General features: G+C 39.1%; 1 protein-coding gene across 1 annotated transcript in view; it reads right to left on the minus strand.

The window, feature by feature from the left end:
* The window catches only part of arhgap23a (Rho GTPase activating protein 23a), a 39,842-nt gene extending 31,489 nt beyond the window's left edge, over positions 1-8,353 (minus strand). The window contains 2 exon segments of the mRNA XM_046865455.1: positions 1,520-1,717; positions 7,354-8,353. Of these exon segments, the coding sequence (XP_046721411.1) occupies positions 1,520-1,717; positions 7,354-7,578 (423 nt within the window). The 5' untranslated portion in view covers positions 7,579-8,353.
* Positions 8,354-12,780: the final 4,427 nt, after the last annotated feature.

The following is a 12,780-nucleotide window of genomic DNA, read 5'->3' on the forward strand; positions in this document are numbered from 1 at the left end:
CTACTTTTTTTTATTTCTTACTTCCTCCCTTATTTTACTTCACAGCACCATTTACTTGCTCTTCCTTTCTTTTTTTTCTATCCTTAAATCATAGGCTCATAGAGTTATGTGCTGTACAACATTACTCACCTTCAACTGAGCAAACTAAACCAATCAAAATAACACCGTTATTCAAAATATTAAGCATTTTGTTTTTATAAGCATTATGTCCTTCTTCAGACAACCAAACCAACCACCAGAAAAATTCAATAAAATCAATCCAATCAATCAATGTATAAGCCCAACCAAACAAAAAAAATCAATCATCCTAACAAACCAGACAAACCAAATAAAGGACCAAACTTACAAGCACACCAATTAGTCAAAAAATAAATAAAAAATCAATACATTTATGACATTTGGCAGATGTCCATATCCAGAGCAATTTAATTTACCTAATTTATACAAATGAGCCATTTAAGGTTAAAGACCTTGCTCAATGGCGCCCCCAGTGGCAATGCAGGGATCACAACCTTCTGATCAGAAGTCCAACAACCACTGAGATAAAACCACACTTCACTAAAGCTATCGTTTCAAAAGAGTATACAGTGCAGCTTTCCATGTTAACCTAATCACTTTTTAGGCAAATCCACCAAAAGGCGTGCAAACCGAACCAACACGAACGTATACAAATGAACAAAACAAGTTTCAAACATCAACAGCTAATATCAGAACTAACTAAACAATTTAGCAATGCTCACACAACTAACCTAACATTCTTCCTTTGTATGTATAAACTAGTGACTAGACCTCCGCTGAGAGACGAGAAACTCGGAATAACCATGTCTTTTCCATGTCTAGTCCTGAAGAACTAGGTTATGAAGTTCTTGCTGTAAATTTGACATATATGTGGATTGTATTTTTTATTTATTGCTTCATTATAACAAAACTGGTTGAACATTATTTAGTTACTTAAAGGTCCTGCAACTTAATAATATCTTGTTTTATTAAAATTACAATATCTACCAAGGTTGCAGGTATGTGGCTCCAAGTTCTCGAGTCCATAATGTTTTTTGACAGTGTGGTTAAAATATAAAATCAAGCCACTCTTGTTTTCCAGCATTAAGATTAGTTATTTATCTGCAATATATCTGATATATCCGGTTACAATGTTATTGCCAAGCTCTAGTGCTCACAGAACACACCTGTCTTGTGGTTTCCCCCATTTACAGTTTCCTATCTTTATCTTTCCAGATGCTCTAAAACTGTAATTGTTTGGGTTGCGCTGAGGTTGCAGTACTTCCTAATGCTTCCTGTCACTTACCACCGACGTGCTCTTATGATTCCTGGAAACCTCAAAAGCCACTAGAATGATTTCTCTGCTCACATCATAGATGCCTACACTTAAAGCATGACACAGTGGGAAGCCACCGATCGTGACTAAAGCCATAACAATTCATATTCACGTTTTGCCTATGTAAACACTGGGTTTTATATTTCCTAGTTGCTATGAGGGTGTTTACAGTAATTGGCAGTTTACCTTGAGGCTAGTGTGCAAGGCTGACTCGGGCGGATAGACAATGAAGTGCCGCAGCGTGAACCCGAAGCCCTGAGAGTTCTTCTGGACCACCAGCGTCCGAGGCCCCTGCCAGGACACGGCCCTGCCTTCAACTCTGCCCCCCAGGACCGGCCGAGGGTTATCACCGGTCGATGAGATCCCATCTCTTCGTCCCTTTGTCTACAAGAAACAGAAAATCTGGTAAACAATCATGCGTTCTCATACAAGAACGGGAACAGTTAACTCCAGGTAACTACAATGGAAAATATGAAATGCGATATGTATTAAGCTGAAATTAAGTCATGTAGCAGCAAAACCTTTGTTATGCCTGGTTTGTCTTAAAATTATAGACCTTTTTAGATCCGTGTAAATACATTGTAAGAAGTAATTTAAACTCTAAAATTAGTTACTAGGTACATATTTATTTTACTAATAGAATTAGATATTTTTGGAGACTTTACTCCTGAACTTTCCACTAAGTAATATAGTCAAGGTGTCTCGGATTCCACCCTCACCTAGAAGTTCCCAATGTAGACAAGCACCATGTGTTGCTCATGTTTGTTTTTGTTTCTGTTTTAGTCCCGTCTCTGCCGCCAATTCCGTCATGTCCTTGTTAACTTATTGTGTTCAGCTGTTTTGTGTTCGTTCTGAACTAATTTAACCATTTATACCCCGTTGTGTGCGAGTTGTTCATTTTTCGGCGAAGTCTATTCATGCTTTTTGTCTGAGACTCGTTCGTGGTTTCTGTGTTTACTTTTTCAACCTTGCTCATTACCTAATTGTGATGTTGCTGTGCTATGGACTTTTTTAAATATTACCCAAATAAATAAGAAGTATTCATCCCAAACATATTCTTTTTATAAGCTAACTTACTTTTGGGTTATTGAGTTGAGTTTTTGTCTTAATCTTAATCAATGTAAGTATATTAGAGTAATAGCTCTAAAAAAAAACAATAGCAAATAGGATAAGTGTAAAAACAGTGGCCTGTGCCTTTTTCCACTGTAACAAAATTAATGAAACGCTGACCCTCTTGAAATGCTTCATGGACACGGTCAATTTTTTTTCAGACGATTCATTCATTCTTGAAACTTTGGACAAAAAAAAGATACTTCACGCAGACTTAATGAATGCTGATTATACAAATTATACAAATGGAATGAATAATACAGACGACCCAAGCAAAACTGCCAGTTCACAGTTCTTTTGTTTGACCAATAAACATGTTCAGCTTTAGGGTGCACATACTTTTTCCTCAGACACATGCAAAAATCTATAGCCCAGCATTCTCTACAACTGTCCCACATCTGTCAATCAATCAGCTGCTACCACCTGAGCAAACACAGCTCCAGTGAAGGAGGAAGAGGGGGAGGAGGGGTCTGTGGATATTCTCAACATAGTCATGAAGGCACATATTTGCTGCCAACCAGGCACTGTTCCTCTGGGAATATCTGCTCAAAGGGCAGCTTGGGAAAAATGTCTGGAATCGAAAACAGGCTCGAAGGGAAAAAACAGGAAAATCCCTAAACGCAGTGCGGTCATTTAGGTTCAAATCAAATTTGATTTAGAGAAAGCTCTGACACTGTATCAGAGTACCACAGAGTTGCTTATGAGGTATGTGGAGCACAGTTTGGAAATAACATAAAAATCTACCCTTTGCTACGCTAATTGTATAGAATTAAGTTTAAATTGTGCTATAATCATCCCTGAACCCCAAATCAAAACCACACACAGAGCAGTTGCTACTTTTGGTGTGTGTGTTGTCTGGCTATATATAGGATAATGCGGCGAATGGTACTATAGTTCTGTAACTAGGCACAAAATCCCCCTTTCCTACCACACAAAAATAAAATGCCTATGCCTGGTTTGTGGCCGGAAGTGGGGTGAGGTGAGGATTTCACCAGCTGTTTCACCAGGGAGAAGTGCTGTACACACAGGGAAAACATATAAGGAATTTTATTTTATATTTTACTGAAAAATCCAAAGTGCTCTGTCTGTGTTGCTGGTCTTTTATGATTCAATATCCCTAAACCTGAGCACAAACTCCGCCACCTCTTCATTCCCTTGCACACACTCACACACTCACTTAGCAATTCTCTGCATTTCTGCCTAACATCATGTTTCATTTATTATGCTTCTGTCTGATCTCACCACTTTTGCTTGTCTCTGGCTTGCTCACACACTTCCTTTCTCTTGCTTTCTCTTCAACCCCTGAATGCTGTCCCAGATGATGTAATCCCGTTTTTTTCCATTCCACAATTCCCTGAGTTCTTTCTAACCTTTCGAAACTGGCATGAAGCTGATGTGCTAGTGAGAGCAACGAGTTGCAAGTGAGAGTTAAAGAGCTGGATTCAGACAAGGGCTGAGCGATTCGATTTAATGGGTTCACTATTGTGATTTTGTAACAAAGCTGTGTGAATTTTTAAGGCTTTATTGTTACTCACTGGGCATTAAAGATGGTGTTAATCTTTTTGTTAACAGACACACCTTTTCTGGCCACACGCTAGGCTACATGTTTACCGGCACCTGCAATTTCATGTTTGCACATTTCTATACACCAATTTTCAGTGTTAAAACAACTAAAAAATTACCAGAATCTCCTGAAAAAATACAGGAGTCTGGATGGTAAGAAAAGCACTGAGAAACTTCGTCATTATCACCATGAACCCTTAATTCCAATTCGTCAAAAGGCATTGATCTGTTATACAAAACAATTACTAATCTAACATTAAACACAAATACAAATATATATAAAATATATATAATCCTTACATTAAAGGAAAAATTATAAATATATAAATAAAAAATACATGTTTTGATAAAATGCATGAATGAAAAATAATTACAAATGTAAGTAGGTAAATAAACTAATTTTACAATATTGACACATCTCAATTTTATACGTATTTATCGGTTAAATACATATAAAACTTTGATGTGTCAATATTGTAAAATAATATAACCTTCAGGGTTTTTACAGTAACACATTTTTATACAGCAGCACACCTCCATCTGTTTTCCCCATTTTTCCCTTTTGTTGTGACGGCTGTAATTTTTAATGTGAATATTTATTTTTTTGTACCTTGTAAAAAAGTTTAAATGTACTGAAATACACTTTGCCCTTCTTGTTCACCAATAATAAACATTATGAAATATACTACATCAAGTATTATGAAGTTTCATAGGATTATGAACTGTTTGCCATATCAACCACCCGTAACCTGCACGTGATGATTTAAGGATATACAGATGAAGAGAAAGATAGAAAACACAGAAGGGTAAATCAATGAATGAGGGTAGCCAACAACAATAACGGTGAATTCCACAGAGCTCAACGCTAGGTCTGGGCATGCTCAGATAAGACGATAGACAAGTGAATGCTTAAAAAAAAAAATGAGCAAAAGACAGAGAGTTCAGCATGCTAGAGCATGCCAAGTTTCGACCACAAGGTTCCTCCCGTCGCTGGGAATACCAAAGCCCTGTTATTACCCCAAAACACACATACACCCCTACAGGCTCAAAAATTTCTCCTATTCTGTCCAGTCCCCCCTCAAGCAACGTCTAGCCATTCAAGTTCTTCCTAATGCTGCTATTATAAACAATGCTTATGAACCGCTACCTGTTCCAGTTCGAGTGTGTGTGGGATGTGAGCAAACACCTCGCCTTTTTTGCAAAATGACGTTTTCGTTATCCCTTCTGAGCACACTCAATGCTATGGATTTTCCCATAATCTCACAGGAAAGTGACATCATTTATTACTGACACTCATGACGAGTCGCACAACAATGCAGTGCAGTTGTAGTGCCGCAATTGTTTCTCTATGCACTGGGTGTAAGTTCATAAACAGGTTTGTGGTATGATAGGATCACTGTGGTCAATATGGTTTTCTCCTCAGCAGAGTTCACCTCATGTTTCCTGTAGTCGGCTGGGGCGTGTCCCAGCTTGTAGCTCACATCCGCAAAGGTTTCCCTCAGAATGCGCAACCAAGTTTAAACAGACTTGCTTGACAAAAGAAAATGTGATATCCCATTCACATATTCCCATTACGTGAATAAAATAGAGCTTAGACACATAGATTTATTGGCAGAAGCTTTACTCTTGTCAGAAATGGGGTGGTTCCTCAGGAACACTGTCTTGAAGGTGGAAATGTACACCAGATAGTATGCCAGTCCATTACATGAACTTTATCACCACCAATGCATTTACTTACATTGGTTAATGTGGTGGCCCTGAAGTATACCCAAGTATACACACAGGGGAAACATGGCAACCTCAGAAAAGTGTGAGGAAAAAAACACCATGCCACCTGACATCCAATCAACCACCAATCATGGGTTTTCTCAATGCCTCAGTTTTCAGTATGGTGATGGGATAAATCCAAACTTCAAGCTTCAAGGGAAATTTGGCCTAAATCCTATACCAGGTTTAGTGAAGGTACAGTTATTAGGTTTCTGAAGGTTGTGAGTTCAATCCACACTACGCACACAATTCACAGCTTCACACACGAAGGGCACAAAAGACCCCTTCTACATCTTTAAAACAATTCACCTTGACAACCACCAAAAATTCAATTTACTCATAAACTGACATGAAAGTGTGCAGAATCAGGCGCGCACGTCTACATGTTTTTCTGTCATTTCAATACACAAGACCGTTAAACTGGGTTTTCCACTTGTCCAATGCAGAATTAAAACGACTGAAACCAAAACTCGAGGATGAGGAAAGGAATGAAGTCCTCACAGGTATGTACAGAGCCTGCTTTCTGAGCTGTAATTAAACAAACAAAGATGTGTCTTGAGCACCTTGACTCTTGGTTGTTTTTAAAATGACGGAAGTGCATTTGTTAGACCAAATACACAAAGTGTTTGTAAGTAGCTGTCCGAGGAGAAAGAATCTCCCTCACCTGCTCTCACCTTCTAAATCATGGCAACTTCAGGCTCTAAAGGGCCAGCCATGTTTCATGATGAAGCTATAGCTTTATTCAGGACAGTTTAGAGACTATGTTGACTTCTTTTGGAAATTCAAGTAAAAGAACTGCACGTGTCAGAAAAAAGAGGAATTTTCAGAGAGCTGCGGCCATGAGGAATCATAAAAACCCATGCAGATTTGAACAAACTTGAGATTAAAACACCATCAAGACAAAACACAGACTCCAGATAGCAGCTCTACATCCATTTTACAAACACTAGTAATAAATAAACAATGTGTGTTGGGTTTCTGTGGGCTTTGTGTTTGTGTGTCTGTGTTTAGAAGCACAGTCACAAAAAAAAAAAAAACACCCTAAATTCCTCTCTTTGTGTAGAGATTTAGCAACCACTATGATATAACAAGAATATATGGAATACTTACAGTATAAACAATAAAATACAATATAAACTACTAATTAAACATGAATTGTAATATTTACTAAATACTGTAATGTTTATTTTAATTAAGTCTGATTAGGAAAAATATAACCAGAAGCCTAAGTAAATATGAGCCTCAATGCACAAATGTGGCAGAAAAATGCTTTCCCACTTAGTAGTTTCCTTCTGACTGGAACACAATGCATACCAAACTTCCCTACGCCAGAGGCTGTCCATCTTCTATTTCACTCTAACTCATTTTCCAGCTAGAAAGAGTAAAAAAGTACAATCTGGCAACACTCGTCATCACCACTGAACGAGAGTCCATAATACATTAAAATTTGCTAATGTAATACAGCCACATTTAGTCATTCATTCTGTTCACTGTTGGTACAAGTGTGTGTAGGAATGAAGGATTCACGCACACACACACACACACACACACACACACACACACACACACACACAGCTTACCCTGTAGTTACAGGAGGCTGTTCGGGGTCGAGCCGGTGCAGACTTAATGCTGGGAGTGCGTGTAATGAACGAGTCGTCGCGAAACACGGCCACCCAGATGCAGCGTGGTTCAGGGGCGCTACAGTCCACCCCTACCACATCCCAAAAACTCCATTCTCTACCACCGAGTCGTGGACATGCAGTAGAAGCAGGCGTTATCATGGGCAACTCACTTGCTGTTAACATTGCGCAGCTACACGCATTTAAATCTATTCCCTGTCACACACATACACGCTTCCACGAGGACGGGTTTGTTGGAACGTCAGTCATAAAGAGCTCATCTCAGACTGCCAGACTCCAGACTGAGCACAGACGAGAAAAAGAAGCGGCTTAAAAAGCCCAAGGCATCGCTCAAGGAAGGAAAGAATTCCAAACTCTTGAACTCGTTCCACGATATTCCACGGTGTTCCTTGACTGGAGTCGCTCAGCATACCAGGGTTAATTCAACAAGTTCCAGGTCACTCCGGCAGGCTCAGAAAACACACAGACACACACACACCAGACATGGACCAGTGTGTTCCGACTGCGGTGCCACATCCGGAGATAAAAGCAGATCCAGCCTGCAGATCAGAGTCTTCCAGCTGGCAGACAACGTGCATGTGGGTGCAAACGTGTGTGTGTGAGTCTGCGCTAGTGTTTGCGTGGCACGTGGTGGGATAGTAAATCCAAAAGAGCCGGTCTGCAGCTGGAAAAGCTGGTCATCCAAGATAAACTAAAATGAGTGAGTCATTGACTGGATTAGGATAGCATCACATGTTGATTCTCTTTCTCTCTCTCTCTCTCTCTCTCTCTCTCTCTCTCTTCCTCTCTCCCCTACTTTCTTTGTCTCATTCTTTTCTCTTACTCTTGTCCCTAGAGTCTCCTGAACCTCCTCTTTCGTTGTCTCCCACCACACTGAGTCACTCAGTCAGTTCTACTGTGTCAACGCAAGACCGACCTCCCCTCTCTCTTTCTCTCTCTCTCTCTCTCTCTCTCCTCTCTGTGTAATCATTGCTTTCCACAGCTCAGAAAAACTTCAAACTGCTAATTAAACACCAAACTGCAAAAAAATAGAAATTCACAATTGCACTCTGACTGGAAGGCATCTGAACAGCAGCTGACCAAAGGGTTTTTGTGTGTGTGTGTGTGTGTGTGTGTGTGTGTGTGTGTGGGAAAACAGACAGCGTGGCACAACTGCTATCCCTGCACTCCAAAACTCCACATGAGAAGCTTAGGCTAGTTTTAAACACAATAGAGGAAACAAACAGGGCTGGGTGGCACGTTGTCATTGATATCCATACTGCAGTTGTTACTCAGACAAGCATGTTGCTGGGCTTGTAATACGTGATCCGAGTCTTTTTCGGACAGTATTTTTTGTGTGAAGTTACACATTTTAATATTTTTTTGCTGTAAAATGATTATTTGTATATCGATTTTCCAAAAAATATGTAGATTTTTTGATATATAAAATCCAAGAATGCAATAAACGAATGGTGGAAAAATAGACATCTAGGGACGAATAACGCTTATTTGTTTAGTTTCTAGATACTAAATTAATTAATTTACCGTAATTTCCGGACTATAAAGCGCAGCCATATATAAGCCGCACCCACTGAATTTTACAAATATTTTTATTTTAAACATAAATAAGCCTACACTGTCTACACTAATGTACTTTACATAGGCTGAAATATGTTGCGCTTCCTTTAGGAGCATAGCGGTATTTCGGGAAAAGACCGGCACAGCATTCTTCCGGTATTACTGCGTGTGTGTAAGACCGAGGAATATGTCCTTATTATTTTCTGATGCTCATTTCTAAGTTTCTTTGTCTAACCCGTAACGCTGTTGCCAAGAAAAATAAAAAAACACAAATTTTGGAAACCTGTCTGTGCTTATATGATTTCTGTTGCAACTGGAGTTAGCGAGCTCTCCCTTCACCCAGACTCAACGCGTTACAACGTCTTGTATCTAAACAGTAGCCGACCAAGTAAGTCATTGTTCACTGTCTTCCTCCTTCCTTTCACAACAATTTCTCTCGGGAGTTTATCTTTTGGCATCGTCGTGCGTTTAAAAAAACGTTTTTTCTCCCGATGTCGTGCAGCTCAGAACACAGGTGAGGTGCGTTTTTTCGTTTCCGTTCGGAAATTTCATTGGTCTAATGTTATGTCGCTCAGTTTTTTGGCTTGAAGTTTGTGAAACTGGGAAAAACCCAGGAAAAATTAATAAATTAGCCGATTCATTGTTTAAGCCGCAGGGTTCAAAACGTAGGAAAAAAGTAGCGGCTTATAGTGCGAAAAATACGGTACCTCAATTAGTTGGCTAAAGAGATTTCAAAAGGTTTTTTTAAATAATTTTAATTACAAATTGGGAATTAGTCTCCATTGTTAATGCTGTCAGTCATAGATAAATATATAGCTTCGGGTATTCCGCTACAGGAAAGTCTTCAAGATGCAGGACATCTCTATAACATGAGATGCTTTTTTTATTTATTTATTTTTTGTCTTATTAAATAAAACAAAAAAAAGGCAAAACTTATAAAGAAAACTTGTAAAGAAACCTTGCGAGTTAAGTTGTTTTGTAGATGTTCCACCGCATTACATGTAACTCTAAACGGATAAAACGTATGACATCCCTTCGCTGTGATGTCAGAGGAATTTCAACAGTTTCAGATGTGCTAATATGGGAAACAATCAATTTTGGTTGATCAGTTGTTCAACAATCAGTTGTTTGAGTCTGTTTTGTGTCAGGTCACATCACACCACTGCAGCGTTCAATAATTTCCTATAACAGCACATTCTGATGGTTTTATTTTTAGGCTTTAAGTAGGGGAAAAAACTATTATAGACTATATAAACAAAGAACTGTATCAGAGGATGTATATTAATATACATAAAGAATGGAATTATATTCATGCTGCTGCCTGTATTTAAAGCGGATTATTTTCTTTCATCAAATTCAGCACTAATATTTTTCGCTTGTGAATCTCCTATAATAGATTTAGATTCTCCCCTCACAAATTTACACTTTTCTAAAACCCAGTTGTTCTTTCTTTACTTTCTTTAAGCCTTAGCGTATTGCTCACATCTTAAAAAAAAAAAGGAAAAAAAAGAGGATTTGCCAGGTAAGCAAACACAGACGCAGCCGCAGACATACTCTGAAATGAAAAGAGAAAAACAAACGAAATGGAGAAAAACTTATGGCAGAAAGAAAACCACAAAGAAACGATACCAGACAAATGCATCCTCACAGCTGCCCATTCTGCCAGCCAACAGCTGCAGCAGACCATCTCACACATTACACACATGCATAAACACACACAGGTCTATAGAAACGTCTGTAGGATGCATGAACACATACAGACAAAGAGGTTTGTGGAAACTCTCACCAAACCGCCACATCTCAGGTGTGTATGTGTGTGTGGGTGTGTGTGTGTGTGTGCGCGAGACGCAGACAGACAGACGGGTGGCCATGGCAAAGCTCCAGCGCCTCGAGAGGTCGGACGAGTTTCACCGGCCGCACAAGTGGACAAGCGGCGACACGAAAACAGCAAGCGGGAAAAATGTGTAATAAAGAACTGAAAACAATAACGTCATGCAGTATCTCTTTCTCTCTCACACACACACACACACACACACACACATACTGTATTACAATCATAAAGCATCCATGTTTCACTAAAACACTGATGCCAAAGTTTCCCTGTGAACATAACCATAAAAGTCTCTTTGAAAATACATGTCATATTCTGGAAAAAACATCAAATCTATAAGTCTATAAACTAGAAGTCATTAAACTGACATTATGACTTCACTGTAAAATGTCTGAGACATAAAAACTGAAAATGATTTGCCTTTTATTACTAAGAAGGTTTTCTCCGACATCCCAAAAGTTTTCCAGTTTGTTTCTTTCAGGACTGATTTAGGGAATACTTAAATATTTAACAAAATATTCCTTCTCTTGGTAATGATTCTGGTGGAAGAACTACAGAGAACACACACACACACACACACACACACACACACACACACACACACACAAATACACATGATGTTGAAATTCGCATGTGTTGTTATAAAGAACCCTGACCCCTGCTGGAGAGTAAAATCATTTCTCTCTCATCACTCACACAAACACACACCTCCTTTTTTCAGTTTAAACAGAGCACAAAAACCTGCAGAGCCACAAAGCATTAGCTGAATGCAAATCTTTTATCTGACTCCAGTTGGGATTTGATAAAAAACAGTCTCTCAGTTGGTTCGCTTTAGCTGTAAATGATTCTTAGAAAGCACTGACCCGCGGAGCTTTGAGTTAGAAGGTCAACATACAGAAACATCCCACCTCACAGCATGCACAATGAAAGCAAGTGTGTGTACACGTATTTAGGAGCTTAAAACCGTTGAACTCGCCAAAAAAGATGCTTTATATTAACGATATATGATCGCAACTTAATACAGTGGAACCCGCTTATCTCGACCTCGGTTAACTCAACAACCCTATTAAGTCGACCGCCGTGAACCAACATATACCAACAATAACGGACAGTGAGAGTGTGGAAGTTTAAATAGGAGCTGGTGATGATGATTACCGAGCACCATATGTGCGCGATTGAAGCCGGGAGCTTCAGAGAAAGTGGCCGAGAAAACACCTGCCACGCTGAAGGGGGCCGAAGGGGGCGTGACAGATAAACATGTACTGTATGTATTTTTCTAGCATGCCTTCATCAAACAAATCGCGTCAACGCTGTTGTGTAAAAAAAACCTTCAAAAACACATGCATGCACATTCTCATTTATTAACGCACATCATGTACATAAAGAAATTTCAAGCACGTTAATATATTGCCGCCATTTTGATTTTAGTTTAGTTTTTAATACTCCAATCAACATCGCCATGTTTGGACAAAATGCAGTCAATAATCAGTATGAATTGGAGGCAGAGTAAAGGGGCATGATTGGGTAATGAGTGAATCTTTACACATCAAGTCAAGTCAAGAGGCTTTTATTGTCATTTCTACTAAACACAGTGGTACACAGTACATAGTAAAAACGAGACAACGTTCCTCCAGAATCCTGGTGCTACACTAAACAACAAAGAGCCACAACACACAACATAAAGCTACATAACGTGCATTCGAGTGCAAACAGTGCAGACAACACAAGACAGTGTGGGACAATACACATAACACAAGATAGCGCCAACCAGTAAACCTACCGTATACTCTAAATATATACAACACTGTGCAAAGAGGACTGTAAAGACTATAACCAAGAGTATATTTAAACAAACACAATGCAGTGCAAAAACAGCAGTCAAGAGGTGCAAAAATCTTCATGTAAACGGTCAAGTCAAGTTTATTTCTATAGCGCTTTTCACAACAGGCATTGTCTCAAAGCAGCTTTACAGAAATCAA

The sequence above is a fragment of the Silurus meridionalis genome, chromosome 14, assembly GCF_014805685.1.
Source record: "Silurus meridionalis isolate SWU-2019-XX chromosome 14, ASM1480568v1, whole genome shotgun sequence".
Classification (NCBI taxonomy): Eukaryota; Metazoa; Chordata; class Actinopteri; order Siluriformes; family Siluridae; genus Silurus; species Silurus meridionalis.